Source organism: Mobula hypostoma, chromosome 6, assembly GCF_963921235.1.
Source record: "Mobula hypostoma chromosome 6, sMobHyp1.1, whole genome shotgun sequence".
NCBI classification, from domain to species: domain Eukaryota; kingdom Metazoa; phylum Chordata; class Chondrichthyes; order Myliobatiformes; family Myliobatidae; genus Mobula; species Mobula hypostoma.
This window is the reverse complement of record NC_086102.1, coordinates 130,449,067-130,472,532: the sequence shown is the minus strand read 5'-3', so window position 1 is coordinate 130,472,532 and position 23,466 is coordinate 130,449,067. Positions and strand designations below refer to the sequence as shown.

The following is a 23,466-nucleotide window of genomic DNA, read 5'->3' as shown; positions in this document are numbered from 1 at the left end:
TGTGATGCACCTGTACTGATGGAGATTGTGGAGGAGATGTTGTTGCCTATCTGAATTGACTGAGGTCTGCAAGTGAGAAAATCGAAGATCCAATTGCACAAGGAGGTATTGAGGCCAAGATCTTGAAGCTTATTGATAATTTTTGAGGGGATGATAGTATTGAAGGACAAACTGTAGTTGATGAAGGTCATCCTGATGCATGCATGTTTGCTGTCCAGATGTTCTAGGGATGAGTGAAGAGCCAATGAAATGGCATCTGCTGTTGACCTGTTGTGAATATAGGCAAATTAGAGTGGATCCAAGTCGTTCCTCAGGCAGGAGTTGATGTCTTTCATCACCTGCCTCTCAAAGCACTTCATCACAGTTGATGTAAGTGCTACTGGATGATGTCATTGAGACAGGTCACCAATTTCTTCGTAGGCAGTAGTAAAAGTGAAGTCTGCTTGAAGCAGGTAGGTACCTCAGACTGCGGAAATGAGAGATTAAGGTTATCAGTGAGCACTCCGGCCAGTTGATCAACACTGGTCTTTAGTACTTAGCCAGGTACCTCTTCTGTGCCAAATACTTTCTGTAGATTCATCCTCCTGAAGGATGGGCATACATCTGCCTCAGAGACTGAAATCACAGGGTCATCAGGGGAGTTGAAGGTGTCTCCACGTTTTGATGGTCAAAGTGAGCATGAAAGGCATAGAGTTCATCTGCATGCAAAGCCCCATTGTCACCTATGTCACTTGGTTTCACTTTGTAAGAGGTGATGGCATTTAGTCCCTGTTACAGCTGTTGAGCATCCTTCTGTTTAGTCTGGAGTTGCCACTTTGCATGTCCGATGTCTTTCCAGAGATCGTACCTGGGCCCCTTGTATTTTACTTGGTCGCCAGGCCTGAATGCCACTGATCTGGCCCTTGGTAGATTGCAAATCTCATGGTTCATCCAGGGCGTCTGGTTGGGGAGCACTCTGAATGATTTTGTGGGGGTACACTTGTCTACAATTGTTTTTTATAAAGTCTGACAACCGTGGTGTCTCCCACAACCACCTTTTTTTTGTCCTTATCTCTGGAGTCTCACTCTTTAGCCTCTGTTAAAGTGGTGTACTTAGTACTGAGGGGGAACAGCCACAGGGGTACTCTGAGGGGAGGACTCCAAGCCAAGCACAGACAAAAGGACATGTAACTTCCTCTACCCATCATCCTGTTAGCAAATGTACAGGAATAGGCAGCCAGTGCAGAGTACCCCCGTGGCTGTTCCCCTCAATACATAAGTATACCGTTATGAATACTGTTAGTAGGGACAACCTACGAGAAGGATGCTGCAGAAGCCGAGTCTCAACCACTGAGTCTGACTCTGTGGCTCAGAAAGGAAGGGGGAGAAGAGGAGTCCAGTAGTGATAGGAGATTCAGTTGTTAGAATAGCAGACAGGAGATTCTGTGGAAGTGAAAAAGATACCCGGATGGTGTGCTACCTCCCAGATACCAGGTCAGGGATGGCTTGGATCAAATCCACGGCATCCTAAAGGGAGAGGGTGAGCAGCCAGAAGTCATGGTATGTATTGGTACCACTGACATAGTTTTAAAAAAAAAAGGGAGGAGGTCCTGAAGAGAGAATAAAGGGAGTTGAGTAGAAAGCTGAAAAGCAGGATCTCCATGATTGTAATCTCAGGATTGCTGCCTGTGCCACAAATCACTAAGGATAAAAATGGGATGATTTGGAGAGAAATGCAAGGTTGAGGAATTGTTGCAGAGAGCAGGGTTTCAGATTTCTGGATCATTGGGATCTCTTCTGGGGAAGGTAGGATGGGGTATGCCTGAAACCAAGTGGGACCAATATTCTTGCAGGCAGTTTGTTCAAGCTGTTGGGGAGAAGGATAGAATCGAAGTGATAGGGCTGAGGATGGGGCAGTTGGTATACAAGTAGAGCGGTGTGTGTAGTGAGACTTTGACAGATGACGGGCAGATGATAGGGTGACATTGCTGTCAGTGGGATGAGTTGAAGTGTAAAATGGGGGCAAAATTGAAAACGGTGATGAATACAGGACTGAAAGTGTTATATTTCAATGCACACAGCATATGGAACAAGGTAGATGATCTTGTAGCAGAGTTAGAGATTGGCAGGTATGATGTAGTGGGCATCACGGAGTCATGGCCAAGTTTGTAGATGGTACGAAGACAGGTGGAGAGTCATGTTGTGTTGAGGAAGCCGGGAGTCTGCAGAAGGATTTAGACAAATTAGGAGAATGGGCAAAGAAATGGCATAGAGAATATAGTATAGGGAAGTGTCTGGTCCTGTACTTTGGTAGAAGGAATAAAGGTGTACACTGTTTTCTAAATGTAGAGAAAATTTAAAAATTTGAGCTTCAAAGGGATTTGGAAATCCTCGTGCAGGATTCCCTAAAGGTTAACTTGTAGGTTGAGTCAGTGGTGAGGAAGGCAAATGCAGTGTTAATGTTCATTTTGAGGGACTAGAATATAAAAGCAAGGATGTAATTCTGAGGCTTTATAAGGCAGTGAGCAGACTGCACTTGGAGTATTGTGAGCAGTTTTAGGCCCCTTACCTAAGAAAAGATGTGCTGGCGTTGGAGAGGATCCAGAGGAGATTCACAAGAATGATTCCAGGAAGGAAAGGGTAAACAAGATGAGCGTTTGATCTCTCTGGGGTTGTACTCAGAGTTTATAAGAATGAGGGGGATCTCTTAAAAACTATTGAATATTGAAAGGCCTAGATAGAGTGGATGTGGAGAGGATGTTTCCTATAGTAGGCGAGTCTAGGACACAGGCTCAGAATAGAGGGACATCCATTTAGAACGGAGATGAGAAGGATTTTCTTTAGCCAGAGAGGGTGAATCTGTGGAATTCATTACCATAGAAGGCTGTGGAGGCCAAGTCATTGGGTATATTTGGAGTGCAGACTGATAAGTTCTTCATTAGTCCGAGCATCAATGCTTACAGGGAGAAGGCAGGAGAATAGGGTTGAGAGAGAGACTACATCAGCCATGATGGAATGGAGGAGCATACGATGGACCAAATGGCCCGATTCTCCTCCCATGTCTTATGGTCTTAGTGCTTTTCAAAAGACCCAGCACTACCCTCTACTTAATCTCAAGGTGTTCTAGCATATTAGCATGCCCCACTCTCTTTCACTATCCTTCAGATCCTCCTCCTTGGTAAATTCTGACACAATGGTGCAATCAGCTTAAGGCCAACTTATACTTCTGCATCGAATCTATGCTGTAGGTATGGCATAGTGGCGTACCCTATGCCATACTTTACACTGTAGCCTAACGCGCACCTCCCCAAAAATGTAACTACACGTCGCGGTGACGCAGACCACAACAACTGTGATTGGTCCGTACGCTGATGCGAAATAAATGGTTGGAGATAATGAGCCAAATCGTCAAATCTACCTGCCGACATCCGAAAATATTTGAAATGCATTTCCTCGTCCATGTCTCTCAGATCCGTTCAGTGGTCGTACACACCATCTCCTCCGACGTCTTCTGTCTTTTCTGCGTTGCAGTAATTTCAATAAAAGTAACTCTTGTTCAACATTTATTAGCTCCAACTCCAACATGATACGCTCAGTTTCAGTCGCCGTTGTTTGAAGTACACAAAGAAACTCAACGCAGTGGCATAGAAACCCCACTGCCAACTAGCATTTTGGCGGTGAATTGCAGAGCGACGCAGACACACCAATGCACAAGTATAAATGCTCACAACAGCGTAGAGCCTATGCAGAAGTATAAATCAGCCTTTAGCCACTCCAAGCATAACTGCCTTCCTCTGTCCTTGAGTTGGGCTACCCTTTCCTTATCCTCTTTTTCATAATATAAGCACTTGCCTACTATCTTTTTCATTCCACAAGGGCCCTGTGTGACTTCAGCTTCCTGACTAAATTTAGGAGCTCTCAGGTCATCCCAAGATTTCCTTGCCTTACTGTAACATGCTGACCCTGAACTCTGATCAGTTGGTCTTTAAACAACTTCCGCGTGTTAGATGTGGGCTTGTCTAACAGCAGCTGCTTCCAGTCAACACCTCTTAAACTGTTCATAGTTTGCTCTCTCCCAATTTTGTACCTTCCTGCAAGATACGATTTTCTCCATAAATGTCTTAAAACATATGAGTTTTGGTCATTATTCCCAATGTGTTCATCCCTTTCAAGTCTGTTACCTGGCTGGCGCAGGATCATAAAAATGTATGTGGACACCCTTGATTATTTCACTCCCCTGTGAGAGGTGTCATCAGCATCACTGAGTTTACAATTACAATTGCTTCCTGAGCCTCTGCTGGGTTTTCTCCTTCAATACATTTTTTAATAAGGATCCCTTTCACCTTTCCTAATATGCTCAGTCTAAAACATTATCCAGAATGCTTCTTTGGGGTGCCTTTTAGTGTATTAAAGATGTGTAAAAAGTATATTGCTCTTGTTTCAAAATGATTTCTTAAAGCCTTTGATCCATACCACTTGTCATATCAACTCCCACCCCACCTCTGATCCTTTGAATGTTTTGTTCTATTAGGTCTCCACAAATATATTGCCATCAGAAAGCCACATAATAATATTTTACATATCTTTGTTTTATTGCACTGTATATTAAGAACGGTCATCTTGTGTTTGGCTGAGTGATCGAATATGTTGCACTGATCTCTCCCAACCTTGCTACCATTATCAGAAGCTGCAATGCACAAATTGGCTGCCCAGTCTCTTATATTACGACTGTGGCCCCTCCTAAGAAACAAATCATTCGCTCAGATATAGCTTGGGCTATCTAAGATTGTAAAAGGAGTTAAGTTTTCTATTTTTCCTGCCATTCACAGGCTCGGAGAAGCATGGTTTTTGCCAAACATCTGCGTATAGTTGGGGATGAGTTCAGGGCAAAGTATCTAAACTCTACAGATGAATTGGACGACACTGTATACAATGAGGATTGGACTAAGATGAAGGTAGGTTGTGACCAGCTACAGAGTGAAGTATATTAATGTAGAATGATATTTGCATTGATTTTTTTTTATCTCTGACATCAGTGGACGTCAGTTTTAAAAAGGAGTGGAGGTGCTTACATAGAGCATTATGGCATAGTACTACCCCTTTGGCTCATGATGTTTTGTCAGCTTTCTAACCTACTATAAGATCAATCTAACCCTTCCCTCCTTTGTAGCCCTTCATTTTTTCTATCATCCATTTATCTATCTTAAGTTTCTTAAATATCCATAATGAATCTCTGCCAGTACCACCACCCCTGGCAGGGCATTCCATGCCCTCACCATTCTCTGTGTTTAAAAATACAGAGGCAACTCGTCAAGAGGAAGAAGGAAGCATATGTTAGATATAAGAAGCAGGAAGCAGGAGGGGCTCATGAGAAATATAGGGTAGCCAGGAAGGAGCTTAAGAAAGGACTTAGGAGAGCTCAAAGGGGGCATGAGAAGGCCTTGGCATGTAGGATTAAGGAGAACCCCAAGGCGTTCTATGCGTATGTGAAGAACAGAAAGATGACAAGAATGAAGGTGGGGCCACTGAAGTATTCACAAGTGAAAAGGACCTTAATCAGGGTGAGGTTGAAATAGAACAGGCCTGTGTGCTGGACAGTGTGGAGATTAAGGAAGAAGAAGTGTTGGATCTTCTTAAAAACATCAAGATTGATAAGTCCCCAGGGCTGGACATGATATACCCCAGGTTGCAGTGGGAAGTGAGAGAAGAGATCGCTGGAGCAGTAGCTATGATCTTTGAATCCTCTTTGGCTGCAGGGAGGTGCTGGAGGATTGGAGAATGGCAAATGTAGTTCCCTTGTTTAAAAAAGGTAACAGGGAGAATCCTGGGAATTATAGACCGGTGAGTCTTACGTCGGTGGTCTGCAAATTATTGGAAAGGATTCTTAAGGATAGAATCTTCGAGCATTTGGAGAAGTACAGTCTACTCAAGGATAGTCAACATGGCTTTGTGAAGGGAAACCTCATGAGCCTAATTGAGTTTTTTGAAGAGGTAACAAAAGAAATTGATGAGGGTAGAGTGGTAGATGGGTCTACGTGGATTTTAGCAAGGCATTTGACGAGGTCCCCCACGAGAGACTCATCCAGAAATTTATGAGGCATGGAATCAATGGAACCTTGGCTGTTTGGATAAAAAATAAAAAGCAGAGGGTAGTAGTGGAAGGAAAGTATTCTGCCTGGAGGTCGGTGACTAGTGGAGTGCTGCAAGGATCTGTACTGGGACCCCTGCTCTTTGTGATTTTTATAAATGACCTGGATGAAGAGGCGGAAGGATGTGTGAGTAAGTTTGCGGATGACACGAAGATTGGAGGAGTTGTGGATGGAGCTGTAGGTTGTCGAAGGTTACAAGAGGATATAGATAGGATGCCGCGTTGGGCAGAAAAGTGGCAGATGGAGTTCAATCTGGATAAGTGTGAGGTGATGCATTTTGGAAGGACAAACCAGAAGGCTGAGTACAGGGTTAATGGTCGGTTACTTAAGACTGTGGATGAGCAGAGGGACCTTGGGGTTTAAATCCATACATCCCTCATACGTTAAAACAAAATGGGAGAAGGAAGGAGGGATAATAATATCTGAGGAAGACTAGACAATAATATGGAGGTATCAATGCAAGTGTACCAGTTCACAGAAATGGAGGGAGTTCGGGTAGAAAAACTTGATAAGATATTTTATTACACCCTCTCAGAAATCCCATTATGATGGTAACCTCCCTGTTTGCTGGAAAAATTGTGGAAATCAAAATGCAAACCATTACCATATTTTCTGGGAATGCCCCATTATCAAAGACCATTGGAGTGGGATACACAAGACATCTTTAAATCTTTAAATGTGAAATACCCTTAGAAAGTGTTACGTACCCCATAACTGGGTTGCCAAACCAGCAGAAATGGATCACTCAGTTGGAGTCTGGATTACTGGAAATAAGAAAGTTTTATTAAAGAAATAAGCAACACAGTACTCTAATAGTAAGGATATAAATGCAACAGGTTAGCACTGAATAAACACACATGTACACAGAACTAGGATAATAGGATCAATCAAGCTCTATCGCAGTCTAGGGGTAAAATGTTCAATCACAAGTGACAGAGTTCAGTTTAGTTCAATTCGCAGCAATCGTTGTGCTGTTGAAGAGAGAGAGGGAGCGAATGCTGATATTCAAAATCGAATTCAACAGACCTTTGATATTTCTCGCAGTTAGCTTTCGGGCGAGCCCTTTGTAATGTCTTCTGAGGTCACGGACTGTGACCCCTCCGTTTTCAGATACGATTGTTCCTCTGCGGTGAACCCGGCACCCAGGCAAGGGTGGACACACACACCAGGTTCCCACCGACCGAATCTTTCCACCCTGTGCGTCTATGGCTGGTCCCGTGACCAGCCCTCCAAAACTCCCACCAACTTGTGGGGGCGCACCGCTTCCAGGGTCTTGATACCTCGTGGTGTCTCGTGTGGTGTCTGTTGCCTTAGCGAACCCGTCCCTTTCCCCCTGTTGGGGTATCGCCTGTCCATCACTTCAAACAGTTCAGGTTCAAAGCAAACCAGTCTTGACAATACCCAGACCGGTGTCTCCTTCCGTTAATCTCTCTCGTCTCTTCATTAATATTTCCAAATGCTGCTTCATTGTCTTACTTATCTCTCTCCTGAAGACAGGTGGCAGATCAACTGTTGATCCCACTGGTGATAGCACAGGACAGTTAACATCTTAGTCTACGTGTACTTTCGTCACAAAAGTAAGACCATATTTTGGGTATATACCTCAAGAATTGTTGAAAAGAGATAAATATTTAACGAATATACTGCTGGTGGCTGGTAAAAAGACCCTTACCAGGAAATGGTTATCTCAGGAGAGCCCAACTTTAAATGTATGGATGGAAATTACAATGGACATTTGCAAAATGGAGAAGATAACAGCATCTATTAATCATAAGTTGGAACAATTTGATTCATACCGGGAAAAATGGTATAACTGCATAACACCTCATGGACCTGATTTTATTCTCACAAGTCAACGAATATGTTGTAAAAAAAAAATCACTCCCTACTTAGTACATAGTTTTCTTCTTTTGATTGTTCTTTCTTTCCTCTCCTTTCTATAAGTATATACCTCAGATAAATATTATGTGAAGATTTGTAACAAATATGACTATATGATATATATGTACAGTGTCTGAAATACATCTTATGGGAAGTTTTGTTTGATGATGAACTTCAATAAAAAATAAATTACAAAAAAAAATCCATGCATCCCTCAAGGTCACTGCACAGGTTGATAGGATAGTTAAGAAGGCCTATGAGTTGCTAGGCTTCATTAATAGGGGAATTGAGTTCAAGAATAGAGAGGTCATGTTTCAACTCTACAAATCTCTGGTGAGACCACACTTAGAGTATTGTGTTCAGTTCTGGTCACCGCATTATAGGAAGGATGTGGAAGCTATGGAAAGGGTGCAGAGGAGATTTACCAGGATGTTGCCTGGATTGGAAAACAAGTCTTATGAGGCAAGGTTAGCAGAGCTGGGACTTTTCTCTTTGGAGCGTAGAAGTATGAGAGGGGACTTGATAGAGGTCTACAAGATTATGAGTGGCATACGTACAGTGGATAGCCAGTACCTGTTTCCCAAGAACACGAATAGCAAACCCCAGAGGGCATATGTACAAAGTTAAGGGAAGGAAGTTTAGGGGAGACATCAGGGGTAAGTTTTTTTTTACACAGAGGGTTGTGGGTGCCTTGAATGACTTGCCAGGGACGGTGGTGGAGGCTAAAACATTATAGGTATTTAAGAGCCTCTTGGACAGGCACATGGATGAAAGAAAATTAGAGGGTTATGGGGTAGTGTGGGTTTAGTACTTTTTTTTAAGGAATATATGGGTCGGCACAACATCGAGGGCTGAAGGGCCTGTACTGTGCTGTAGTATTGTATTGTCTAGTGTCTAATAACCTCACTTCTGCCATTCCCCTCCAAGTTTCTCCCTGCTCTTTCAGTCGCATTGGGCAGCAGTCTTGCTGTTTGTTTAACGTTTGTTTTGAGAAGCCGGGTTACCAGCTTGACACTCAACCTGGCACAGGTGGTGTTTGTGCAAAGCAGCCAGCCGGATTCAAACCCAGGACCTCTCGCTCCAAAGTCTGGGTGCAGATACCACCACACCACTAGCACAGACATTCGCCCCACACTCTCCTCCAATTACCTTAAAATTATGCCCTCTTGTATTGGCCAATTTTGCCCCGGGAAAATACAAATACACATACCAAACAATTTACTTCATTTCACAGCCTTTGCTAAATTTCTTGCATTATGTCTTTCCCAATGGTTCAGTTGGTTCCTCATTGCCTGTTAGTATCTTTTTTTAATTTGTTGTGAAAGTCATTATACAATGCAAGCTTTTTATTTTAAAGCATTGTGTCTATGAACCAGAGACTTCTGCTGTTCAAATTGAGATCAGTGCCTTCTATGCTCGCTTTGACTGTCAAGATATGAAGGAACCATTACAAACTCGCACAGCCCTTGACGATCCGATGATTTCAGTCTCTGAGGCCAGTGTGCAAACAGCCTTCAGGAGGGTGAACACAGGAAAACCATTCAGCCTGGACAGTGTATACCTAGCCAAGTACTAAAGATCTGAGCTGATCAACTGGCTGGAGTGTTCACTGAGATGTTCACTTTAACCTCACTTCAGCAGTCTGAGGTTCAATTATACCACTACCTAAGAAGAACGTGGTAACCTGCTCAATTATCATCCTGAAGCACTTGCATCCACGATGATGAAGTATAGTGTTTTGAGAGGTTGGTGATGAAACCTATCACAACTGCTGATAAACAACCTGGATCTGCTCCAACTTGCCCACCAGAGTCACAAGTCCACCACAAGTACCATCTCATCAGCTCTTCACACACCCTGGAACATCTGGACAATAAAGATACATAAAGATGTTCTTTGTTTACTGTAGCTCAGCATTCAATACCATCATCCCCTCAAAACTAATCAATAAGCTCATAGACCTTGGCCTCAATATCTCCTTGTGCAATTGGATCCTCAATTTCCTTACTTGCAAACCCCAGTCAGTTTGGATTAGCAACATCTCCCCAACTTCCATCAACACAGGTGCACCACAATGCTGTGTGCTTAACCCTCTGCTCTACTCACTTCATACTTATGATTGTGAGGCTAAGCACAGCTCCAATGCCATATTCAAGTTTGCTGATGACACCACTGTCATAGGCCGAATTAAAGCTGATTACAAATCAGCACATGGAGTGAGATTGAAAATCTGGCTTAGTAGTGCCATAACAACAACCTCTTACTCAATATCAGCAAGACCAGGGAGCTAATTATTGACTTCAGGAGGTGGAAACCAGAGGTCCATGAGTCAATCGTCACTGGAGGATCAAAAGTGGGGAGGGCCAGCAACCTTAAATTCCTCAGTGTTATCACTTGAGGACCTGGTCTGAGCCCAGCTTGTAAATGCAATTACGAGGAAGGCATGTGCCTCTACTTCCTTAGGAGTTTGTAAAGATTTGGCATGACATCTAATATTTTGACAAACTTCTATAGGTGGAGAGTATATTGACTGGCTGCACTACAGCCTGGTATGGGAACACCAATGCCCTTGAATGGAAAATCCTACAATAAACAGTGGATACAGCCCAGTCCATCATGGGTAAAGCCCAAAACGTCTACACAAAATGTCACAAGGAAGTAGCATCTATCACCCCGAACGTGCTCTCTTCTCGCTGCTGCCATCAGGAAGAAAATATATGTGCCTCAGGACTCACACCACCAGGTTCAGGAATCGTTATTACCCCTCAACCACCAGGCTCTTGAACTGAAGGGGATAATTTCACTTAACTTCACTTGCTCCATGATTGAAATGTTCCCACAACCTGTGGGCTCACTTTCAAGGACACTTCATTTCATGTTTTTGATATTTATTGCATATCTATTTATCATTATTATCATTTCTTTCTTTTAGTATTTGCACAGTTTATTGGCTTTTGTACACTGGTTGAACGCCCAAGTTTATGTGGTCTTTCATTGATTCTACTAGGGTTATTATTCTAGTATGGATTTATTGAGTATGCCCATAAGAAGATGAATCTCAGGGTTGTATATAGAAACATAGAAAATAGGTGCAGGAGTAGGCCATTCGGCCCTTCGAGCCTGCACCGCCATTTATTATGATCGTGGCTGATCATCCAACTCAGAACCCCGCCCCAGCCTTCCCTCCATACCCCCTGACCCCTGTAGCCACAAGGGCCATATCTAACTCCCTCTTGAACATAGCCAATGAACTGGCCTCAACAGTTTGCTGTGGCAGAGAATTCCACAGATTCACCACTCTCTGTGTGAAGAAGTTTTTCCTAACCTCGGTCCTAAAAGGCTTCCCCTCTATCCTCAAACTGTGACCCCTCGTTCTGGACTTCCCCAACATCGGGAACAATCTTCCTGCATCTAGCCTGTCCAATCCCTTTAGGATCTTATACGTTTCAATCAGATCCCCCCTCAATCTTCTAAATTCCAACGAGTACAAGCCCAGTTCATCCAGTCTTTCTTCATATGAAAGTCCTGCCATCCCAGGAATCAATCTAGTGAACCTTCTTTGTACTCCCTCTATGGCAAAGATGTCTTTCCTCAGATTAGGGGACCAAAACTGCACACAATACTCCAGGTGTGGTCTCACCAAGGCCTTGTACAACTGCAGTAGTACCTCCCTGCTCCTGTACTCGAATCCTCTCGCTATAAATGCCAGCATACCATTCGCCTTTTTCACCGCCTGCTGTACCTGCATGCCCACTTTCAATGACTGGTGTATAATGACACCCAGGTCTCGTTGCACCTCCCCTTTTCCTAATCGGCCACCATTCAGATAATAATCTGTTTTCCTATTTTTGCCACCAAAGTGGATAACTTCACATTTATCCACATTAAATTGCATCTGCCATGAGTTTGCCCACTCACCCAACCTATCCAAGTCACCCTGTATCCTCTTAGCATCCTCCTCACTGCTAACACTGCCGCCAAGCTTCGTGTCATCCGCAAACTTGGAGATGCTGCATTTAATTCCCTCATCCAAGTCATTAATATATATTGTAAACAACTGGGCCTTGCGGTACCCCACTAGTCACCGCCTGCCATTCTGAAGAGGTCCCGTTTATTCCCACGTATATGGTGGCTTAATGTACTTTGATAATAAATTTACTTTGAACTTTTGGAGATATGAGGGATGGCAGATGCTGGAACCTGGAACTCTATATAAAAGCTGGTGAAAATTAGTAGGTCAGGAAGCATCTGTGGAGGGAAATTGACAGATGATGTTTCTGCTGATAGAGAACTATAGCACAGAAACAGGCCCATCTCATCTGTGCCAAACTATTATCCTGCTAAGTCCCATCAACCTGCACCTGGACCATAGCCCTCTGCACCCCTCAGTCGAGACCCGTCATCCAGACCAGAAGCAGCCAGTATAAGAAGCTAGAGGGAGGGAGTGGAGCAAGGGATGACAGACAGTAGGTGGATCAAGGTGAGGTAGGGAAGAACAGGCAGATGAGGGGGGGTGGGAACAAGAATGGGCACGGCAATAGAAGTGGGAGGCGATCAGTGGTCGTGACAAAGGGCTGAAGTTGATGGAATCTAATGGGACAGGGAAGGTGGAGTATGGACCCAAAGGAGGGAGGTAGGGAGAACAGGTAGGAACCCCCACTGCTCCCATCTGCCCTTCCAATTGCCCTCCCTCTGGATGCTGCCTGACCCACTGATTTACCCCAGGTTTGTGTGTGCTGATGGTCTAACTGCCTGCTGTATGGTATTTTTATGAATGTTGGGATATGCCTTACCATATTTGATCCTTCTACTACAGGTGAAGTTGGGCACTGCCAAAGGAGGCCCCTACTTGGCTGTGCATTTGAGGAGGAAGGACTTTATCTGGGGCCACAGGAAGGATGTCCCAAGTATCAAAGGAGCAGCCAAGAAGATTCACAGCCTAATGAAAGAACTAAAATTGGACAATGTGTTTGTAGCCACAGATGCTGCTGAGGACGGTAATAATCCCTGTACAGTCCCGTATGATTTGGTTTGCAACAGTCAAAAATTTCCTGCTCAAAGAGATCTACCTACTCCTCCAGATGCATGGAGGAACAACAACGTTCAGTATAGGTCCTGCCCAGGTTACGAGCACCCAAGTTATGTACAGTCCATATATACAAATTTAGCTTGGGTAAGCATGAGATTTTATAAGCTAGGTTTATATATGCATACGAACAAACATTTAGGATACCAGCAGGATGGATTCATTGGCGGCTACAGGGATCTTGTGCCATGTGGGTGCTTCGGTTTGTTGTCCTGGGTTGGCGGATGTTTTTATTGAACTGTATTGCTGGCCAGCTACACTTCTGACTTGCGTTTTAACCCAGGGATGACATGTAGTTTGTAATGGATCTGTACCTTCACTTTTAACTGTCTTGTTCCTATGTCCTTGGATGGTTTTCTGATGCACCATGGTACAGTTCATCTCCATGATTTACCTTCATGCTCCAAACCATCACTCTAAAATGGTGCAACTCTGAGTTTGATAATATTACTCTTGTTTTGGATTCCTCAGAGTTTCACCATCAAATTCTTCTATGATAAGCACCTCAACTAGATTTATATTTGAGAAATACAGATCTAGTTTTATAAACTAAATTTATATTGCTCTTAACTACAAATCTATTTGATAAAATCTCATGGAATTGCACATCACAGCAACAGACTCCTTGAGTCACCTGTCCATGCTTACTATCATATACCCAGCCTGTTTCCTAGCCTTCAATGCCACGGTGATTCTGCGTTTTGTCTAGATACTTGATAAATATGAAAGTGTATGCCTCCTGATACCAGCCAGCCTTTGCATGAAAAAAATTCTAAATCAGAATCTCTAAATTCTCTTTACCCTAAACATGTTTTTTTTTGTCTTGGACACCTCTGCAATAGGGAGGTATTTCCTACTATAACTTTAGTGATGCCTCTGATAATTTTCTTCAGCTTTATCATTGATCATTGTAACTTGTTGAATGTATTTCTTTACCACACCATATATTACACAAGACAGGTACACCTTTACTGAGATGCAGTACCTAAAATACTCCCATTTATTTGCTTACAGCACAACTTTGTTCCCCCAGTGACTGGAATACAATGATTCAATTAATCTTGTAAATTTTCTGCATATTGGCCTTTAGGAGCTCTTTACCTTGACCCATAAATTTTATGTGAGCTGTTTTTTTTTTATCATTATTCTAAAATGGATAGAGACAGGGATATGGTTAGTGTGAAGACTAGTTACTGATGATCAAAGGGAAAATTTGCTGGAAAATGGGCCTCCATTAGAACATTAAAAATAGGAGCAGGAGTAGTCCATCTGGCCCGTAGGGCCTGGTCTGCCATTCAATAAGATCATGGCTGATCTGACCATAGACTCATCTGTACCTAACTGCCTTTTCCCCATCCACTAACTCCTCTACCATGCAAAAATCTATCCAACCTCGTCTTAAGTATATTTACTGAGGTAGCCTCCACTGCTTCATTGAGCAGAGAATTCCACAGATTGACCACTCTTTGGGAAAAGCAGTTCCTCCTCATTTCTGTTCTAAATTTACTCTCCCCAATCTTGAGGCTATTTCCTCTAGTCCTAGTCTCACCTGCCAGTGGAAACAACTTCCTTGCCTCTCATGTTTTTATAAGATCTCCTCTCATCTTTCAGAATTCCAATGAGTACAGTCCCAGGCGACTTAATCTCTCCTCATAGTCTAACCTTCTCATCTCGGGAATCAACCTGGTGAGTCTCCTTTGCACTGCCTCCAAAACCAGTATATCCTTCCTCAAGTAAGGAGACCAGAACTGCACACAGTACTCTAGATGCAGCCTCACTAGTACCCTATAAAGTTGCAGCATATTCTCCCTGCTTTTAAATTCAATCCTCCTAGCAATGAAGGCCAACATTACATTTAACACACACAAAAATTGCTGGTGAACGCAGCAGGCCAGGCAGCATCTATAGGAAGAGGTACAGTCGACGTTTTGGGCCGAGACCCTTCGTCGACTGTACCTCTTCCTATAGATGCTGCCTGGCCTGCTGTGTTCACCAGCATTTTTTATGTGTGTTGCTTGAATTTCCGGCATCTGCAGATTTCCTCGTGTTTGCAACATTCCTTTTTCCTTGATAGCCCGCTACACCTAAAAAAAAATCCTTTTGTCATTCATACACAAGCAATCCCAACTCCTTCTGCACAGCAGCATGCTGCAATCTTACCATTTAAATAATAATCTTATTTTCCATTTTTCCTTCGAAAGTGGATGATTTACCAACATCTGCCAGACCCTTGCCCACTCACTTAACCAATCTAGATCTCTTTGCATACTCGCCGTATCCTCTGCACTATTTGCTTTTCCACTCAATTTACCTCCAGTCTGAGTCGGTGGTGAAGAAGGTGAATGCAGTGTTGGCATTCATTTCTAGAGGTATAGAATATAAGAGCAGGGATGTGATGTTGAGGCTCCAAAAGGCACTAGTGAGACCACACTTGGAGTATTGTGTGCAGCTTTGGGCTCCTTATTTTAGAAAGGATATACTGACATCGAAGAGGGTTCAGAGAAGATTCACAAGAATGATTCCAGGAATGAAAGGATTACAGTATGAGGAATGTCTGGCAGCTCTTCGGCTGTATTGCCTGGAGTTCAGGAGAATGAGGGAGGATCTCATAGAAACATTCCAAATGTTAAAAGGCCTGAACAGATTAGATATGGGAAAGTTATTTCCCATAGTAGGGGATTCTAGGACTAGAGGTTATGACTTCAGGATTGAAGGACGTCCATTTAGAACTGAGATACGGAGAAATTACTTTAGTCAGATGGTGGTGAATCTGTGGAATTTGTTGCCACGAGCAGCTGTGGAGGCCAAATCACTGGGTGTATTTAAAGGCAGAGATAGATAGGTTCTTGATTAGCCAGGGCATCAAAGGGAATGGGGTGAAGGCAGGGAAGTCAGGATGACTGAAAGAATTAGATCAGCCCATGATTGAATGGTGGAGCAGACTCGATGAGCTGAATGGCCTACTTCTGCTCCTATATCTTATGGTCTAATTTAATGTCATCAGCAAACTTAGACTCTACATTCGGTCCCGTCTTCCAGATCGTTAATGTATATCAGGAACAGTTGCGAGCCCAGCACCGAGACTTGCGGCTCACCACTCACAACTGATTGCCAACCAGAGAAACACCCATAAATCCCAACTCTCTGCTTTCTATTGGTTAACCAATTCCCTAACCGTGCTAATACATCACCCCCAACTCTATGCATCCTTATCTCATGGATAATTCTTTTATTGAACGCCATCTGGAAATCCAGGTAAATAATGTCCATCTGTTCCCCTCTATCCCCTGCGCTTGTTATATCCTCAAAGAACTCCAGCAAGTTTGTCAAACAGGACCTGCCTTTGCTGAATCCATGCTGCATCTGCCTGATGGATCCAGTTCTTTCCAGATGCCTCGCTAGTTCTTCTTTAATGATAGCTTCAAGCATTTTCCCAACTACAGATGTTAAACTAACTGGCCTATAGTTAGCTGTCTTTTGCCTATATCCTTTTTTGAGCAGTAGCATGATAGTCACTTTCTTCCAAACCACTGGGACCTGCCCAGAGTCCAGAGGATTTTGGTAAATTATCACGAAAGCCTCAACTACAACCTCTGCCATTTCTTTCAGTACCCTGGGATACATTCCATCAGGACTGGGGGACTTATCTATCTTTAGGCCCACAAGTTTGTTCATCACTACTTCTTTAGTGATAGCTGCTGTATCGAAGTCCTCACCTCCCACCACATCCATATCATCGCTCTTTGGCATGTTAGATGTGTTCTCCACCATGAAGACCAACACAGAATAGTCATTCAAAGCCTCAGCCAGTTCCTCATTACCCAATATCAATTCCCCCTTCTCGTCCTCCAAGGGACTTGTGTTGACTTTGGCCACCCTTTTCCACTTTATATAATTATAAAAACTGTTACTACCTGTTTTTATTTTTTTGTGCTAGTTTATTTTCATAATCTATCTTCCCTTTCTTTATTGCTCGCTTAGTGGTTCTTTGTTACTTTTTAGAGCTTTCCTAGTCTTCCAGTTTCCCGCTACTGTTGGCGACTTTGTACACATGAGCTTTTAGTTTAATTCCTGAGTTAGGTCGGGGTTTTAATAGAGTGGTTCATTCCTTATTTGATATATTCTGTCTTTTACACTAATTTCGTTTTGCCTCCATTCAATTGGGTGAAACAATTCAGCAACATAATGGTGAAGAGGAGAGGGATGACAGAAAATAATAAAGCAGGCAAATTACTTTATGAGAGTGGCAAACTAAAACATTTATTGAGGAACACAAGAGATTCTACAGATACTGGAATTCTCAAGGAACGCAACAGTTCAGGCAGCATCTATGGAAAGAAATAAAGAATCGACGCTTCTTCAGGACTGGAAAGGAAGGGGGAAGAATTTTTACTGTTTTGCAAAGAAAAGCCAGTTTGAGATGTCACAAACTGATTTTGTACACTTGGACAAAACAGAAGGAGTACAAATACCTTTTTGTTAATATATAAACGGTTTTAACCAAGTTTACACCTTTTGTATATTTTTCTTTTAGAGTTGATGGAGCTGAAAAGCTTTCTCCCAAAGATGATTCGGTTTGAGCCAACCCGAGCAGAGCTCCAATTATACAAAGATGGAGGAGTGGCCATCATTGACCAGTGGATCTGCGCTCATGCCAGGTAGAAGCATGGGTTGATTAGAGATAACAAGAACAGAAAGTTGGGAAAACTCAACCAAGTCAGGCAGCTGATTTAAGGATTAACTTTATTTGTCACATACATCAAAACGTACAGTGAAATGCATTGTTTGTGTCAAATCAGATCAGCAAAGATTGTGCTGGGAGCAGCCTACAAATGAAGCCAGTTTTCCTGCATCAGTGTAGTATGCCCACACTAACTATCTTTGAAATGTGGCAGGAAACCAGATCACACAAAGGAAACCCACGTGGTCACGGGGAGAATGTACAAACTCCTCACAGGCAGCAGCGGGAATTGAACCCCAACCTTACAGCTAGCACTGTAATAGTGTTACACTAACTGCTACATTACTGTACTGTGACCATTAACGCAGAAAAGGGAGGAAAGGGGAAGAAGTGGCTGGTGAAATATCAGGGGAAATCCCTTTGGAAAGAGCAAATGGACAGTTGAGAGCTGCACCTGTTATGGCAGAGGGGAAGCCATGTACGGGCAAGGAGGAATTTAAGAGGCAGCAAAGCATCATCATTGGAACAAACGCAGCAGAGATGAAGAAACTGAAAACAGGAATGGTGTTCTTGTTGGAGACTAGATTTGAGGGTATATAGTCAAGATAGGTGCAGAAGTCTGAGGGCTTGAAAAAGATATTGGTGGCTAGTTTATCCTTTGAAATGAGCCATTGAAATATGAGAGCAGAGTAGAATTTTTATTCCTGCGCTAAAGTTAACAAAGGCTCAGGGGAGTTAGCTACTGAACTGGAAGCTCCCATATATCATGTATACCATATCTGCTCAAGCATCAAGGAAGCTGTGAGGTACAAGTAGTCTTCCTCCAGCACTGTGTGTGTGTGTGTGTGTGTGTGTGTGTGTGTGTGTGTGTATCACCATCCCTCATTTGCTCGTCATGTCCAATGAAGTATCTTTTATTGGAAGTTGTGGTTCTGAAAGTTCACTTCACCTGAACGCCCATCTAATTTGGCTTTCTGCTTTCCTTACAGATTTTTCATTGGAACTTCAGTGTCAACCTTTTCCTTCCGTATCCATGAGGAGCGCGAGATTCTGGGTTTTGAGCCAAAAACTACTTACAACAGGCTGTGTGGTGACCAAGAGGAGGAATGTGAGCAGCCAACCCACTGGAAGATAGTCTACTGAGGGGGATAATGTTGTAATGCCACTCAATTACCTCAACTGATCCAAATTATCCAGTTACAGGAGAATCAGGCACCTTGACGTAAGAGGCCTTTTACATCATTTTCACGCAGCCTTCTGGTAAAGTTAACCCAACTCTGTTCATGGCATCAATCCTTTTTGTGATCCATTGAGTCACCAGGAGAAATCTCTTGCCAAGCAGTTCTGGGTAATTCCACACAGATGTGGAGGCAGCTTGATGTCTCCTTTCTTCAGATCCTGTGTAAAGGTCGTGTAAAACAATCATGATTTTCAATGGAACATTAATTACTGCCAGCTTGCACTTTACCTGTAAGAAAATGCCTTCTCTTCCAACTCATTATCATTCCATCTCAGTAAGATTAACACGAGGAAATCTGCAGATGCTGGAATTTCAAGCAACACACATAAAAGTTGCTGGTGAACACAGCAGGCCAGGCAGCATCTCTAGGAAGAGGTACAGTTAACGTTTCGGGCCAAGACCCTTCCTCAGGACTAACTGAAAGAAGAGATAGTAAGAGATTTGGAAGTGGGTGAGGGAGGGGGAGATCCGAAATGACAGGAGAAGACAGGAGGGGGAGGGATGGAGCTGAGAGCTGGAAAGTTGATTGGCAAAAGGGATATGAGAGGATCATGGGACAGACGAGAGGCCTAGGGAGAAAGAAAGGGGGAGGGGGGAAGCCCAGAGGATGGACAAGGAGTATAGTGAGAGGGACAGAGGGAGAAAAAGGAGAGAGAAAAAAATATATAATAATAAAAGATAAATAACAGATGGGGTACGAGGGGGAGGTGGGGCATTAACGGAAGTTAGAGAAGTCAATGTTCATGCCATCAGGTTGGAGGCTACCCAGACGGAATATAAGGTGTTGTTCCTCCAACCTGAGTGTATCCGGTGCTCCTGATGTGGCCTTCTATATATTGGTGAGACCCGATGCAGACTGGGAGACCATTTCACTGAACGCCTATGCTCTGTCCGCCAGAGAAAGCAGGATCTCCCAGTGGCCACACATTTTAATTCCACGTCCCATTCCCATTCTGATATGTCTATCCACGGCCTCCTCTGCTGTCAAGATGAAGCCACACTCAGGTTGGAGGAACAACACCTTATATTCCGTCTGGGTAGCCTCCAACCTGATGGCATGAACATTGACTTCTCTAACTTCCGTTAATGCCCCACCTCCCTTTCCTACCTCATCTGTTATTTATTTATCTTTTATTATTATATATTCTTTTCTCTCTCTTTTTTTCCCTCTGTCCCTCTCACTATACTCCTTGTCCATCCTCTGGGCTTCCCCCCTCCCCCTTTCTTTCTCCCTAGGCCTCCCGTCCATCCCATAATCCTCTCATATTCCTTTTGCCAATCAACTTTGCAGCTCTTGGCTCCATCCCTTCCCCCTCCTGTCTTCTCTTATCATTTTGGATCTCCCCCTCCCACTTTCTAATCTCTTACTATCTCTTCTTTCAGTTAGTCCTGACAAAGGGTCTCGGCCCGAAACGTCAACTGTACTTCTTCCGAGAGATGCTGCCTGGCCTGCTGTGTTCACCAGCAACCTTAAGTATGTTGCTCAGTAAGATTAAGTAGTTAAAAAATCTTTAACTCTGCTTTACATAATTTAGGTTCACAAGTAGGTTGTAAAGATGTAAAGGAGATATTTTACAAATATCAGCCAAGCTACACAATATTAAGATCTCTGAAAGTCCCTACTAATATAATTTGGTTGAAAACACTTAAGATTGAGTAATGAAATTCAAACCTCAAGTGCCTGCTGTGATTTTATCAGAATCTACCAGTCTCCTATGCCTAATTGTGTAAACACTAATCAGGAAACAGCAACATCTAAGCATTTGATTAATCAGTCAATGTTGTCCCAAGGAAAACACTGTTCCCATTGTTCAAGTTTGAGTACATTGTAGTTGCTAGAACAATTTCTCCATGAATTCCTCTCTAGCACATTCCTAAATCACTTCCATTTCATGCTCATACTGTTATTTACCTCGAACATTGAACTCAGAACATTACAACAGAGGATGAAGGAGTTAGCTATTTCTGAGTGGAGGTAAGTCTGGGTGACAGGGGACTCATTTCTTGGAATGGTTGAACTAAAGATCTGCAGACAAGCGCCAGAAAGAATTGCAGTTCAGATCTGCTAAAATCTAAACTGGATAACCTGGCCTATAAAGTTGTCAAACCTAAAGTATTATATACTTTCATCTGTGAATCATAGGATATTATACCATTTTATATTGTAGAATTAATATAAAATTTGCAGTCCTTCATTAGAGTTTTAAGGTGAATTCCAGTCATTTGTATTGAACCACCTTTTAGATGTTTCATAAAACCTTGAGATAGCAGAGGTTCCAATATGTTCTGTGGAGAGGTTTTATTGTAGGTGCAAACACCATTGAAACATATTTTTAGAGTCCAGCTAGATAACTGGATCTCTCCCTTTGAAATATCAGTATTCACTTTCACTTGGCTGCTTTAAAACTCTCAAACACATCATACACTAATATGTACTTCAGATGATGTGTTCACCTCTTATTTTCTTCTTGGACATCTCTATCTTTTGTTTCATTTCTTGGTTCATCACATTTGGTCAATTTACATTTGATTCCTCACCAGTGTTCACATCAAGAATTGTAAGCTTTCAATCCATTCCAATTCACAAGAAGCTTAAAAGTTCTCAGTGCATTGAGCAGTTTGACATGACTCTTCATTTAGTATTGATCACCAACTATTTATTAAAAGCAGTTTGTATACTATTTTTGAAATAAAAATCCCCACAATCTAATTATTTCAATTACAGCTTGCTAATTGCAACATAATTTTCAGGGACCACGTGAAGAAACCTCTACTTCAGCACTGGTCAGTTATCTTGCATGGAACTTCTGTTGCTAGTCATATCATCATCTTTGAGTTCTACTCATTAGCAAATTCAACTTTGGAAGGCTGACTTCTCCAAAAAAAATTGAAGAGACAGTGACTTCTTTCTTTGAAAAGGAGGCAGTAGATAGAGGTGACCTGGTGTTTAACACTATGGGCTCAATGCAATTTCAAGTCAATTTTGTTGTCATACAATAAGATGTAGTACAAAGGAAAAAATGCTTGCAGCAGTAAGACAAGCACAATGAAATGGACAAACAATATAAAGTATACAAGACAGTAAAGGGAGAGAAGGAAAAAAATGGTGCAAAAGTAAGACCTTGGTGCAAAAAAAACAGACAAGTTCAAGATACACAATCAGAGAACGTAGTTTACAGAGTTGTTGGAATGTGGAAGTGGCTATACCACAGCTAACCAGTAAAGCAAATCGATGCATTTACAAGGAAGCTAGGTAAGCACAAGGAAGAGAGGTGAGGTGGATGGATGTCCAAAGACCCCATCGAAAATGGACCAAGTCCATGTAATTGCCTGCACAAACTATCAAAATCACATAATTGGTTCTCCAAAATGATGTGGTGAAATAGATTTCCAAAACTTGAGCCAAATAAAGAGAGGAAATGACATAAGTTTTTTTTTCTGGTGCTGTGCCTATTAGGATCAGACTTAACTACTTGCTGCAGCAGCAAGTCCACCTGATGCTTTCTGGTAGAAGTTTGCCCTCCACCAACCTGTGTGCAGAGCAGACAGATTCTGACAATAATCAGCACAGCAGCACTGTCTAATTTTTAATATCGCCTTTGCACGTCTCAGCTTGATTAAGTTGAATGTGGTGACACTGAATGAATTTCCATTCTTCTTTCATGGACCACGCTTTTAAATTGACTGTTGGATTGTTTTCATGCTGATGGTTCACGTGTTAATCTGGTTGCACTAACCTAAACTTTTAGTACTACCCTGCACATTGTAGAGTACAGGGGAGGTGTTTTGGGGTGGGGGGGGGGGGAGAGGAGATTGCCTTTTTAGAAACACAAAATAATCTGCAGATGCTGGGATCAAAGCAACACTCACAATACGCTGGAGGAACTCAGCAGGTCTGGCAGCATCAGTGGAAACATTGACTCATCGTTTCCACGGATGCTGCCCGACCTGCTGAGTTCCTCCAGCATGTTGTGAGTGTTGCCTTTTTAGAAAGCAGGCCATATCACAATTTTCCATAACAAAAATATCATCTGCACACATCAAAGTTAAAGAAATTTTTCACTGATATGTTTTTGACATAACATCTTGGGGAACTTTATTGGGTATCTGAAGTTTTTGGGTAGTGAGTTGTGAATTCTGTAAGAGTGAATTTCCCTAATCCAAAAGGCCATAATGCTGCAAAGGGCTGAACTAAAATATTTTTGTTAATTTTAAAGCTGTACTGAGGCAAGTTTTTTTTTGATTTTGAATGGGTTGATTAAACGCCAGGAATTAAGCATAACTGGGCAAATAAAGGGAGAGATATTTAGAGAATTGCAAACATCAAGAAAATGTGGAGTAGGGTAACCACGTTCATTGGACAATTCGCTCATGTCTACACCAAGGGTAAGTGCTGAGGATACCAGAGCTGCACATGAGATCGTGAATGAAATCTGCCAACTCGGAAGCA

At 42.6% G+C, this 23,466-nt stretch overlaps 1 protein-coding gene across 1 annotated transcript in view; it reads left to right on the top strand.

The window, feature by feature from the left end:
• The window catches only part of pofut2 (protein O-fucosyltransferase 2), a 33,419-nt gene extending 14,014 nt beyond the window's left edge, over positions 1 to 19,405 (top strand). Inside the window, exons 6-9 of the mRNA XM_063051706.1 lie at positions 4,809 to 4,934; positions 12,826 to 13,006; positions 17,630 to 17,753; positions 18,766 to 19,405. Coding sequence (XP_062907776.1) covers positions 4,809 to 4,934; positions 12,826 to 13,006; positions 17,630 to 17,753; positions 18,766 to 18,919 — 585 coding nt within the window. The 3' untranslated portion in view covers positions 18,920 to 19,405. The remainder of the gene's footprint in view (positions 1 to 4,808; positions 4,935 to 12,825; positions 13,007 to 17,629; positions 17,754 to 18,765) is intronic.
• The last annotated feature ends 4,061 nt before the right edge of the window (positions 19,406 to 23,466 follow it).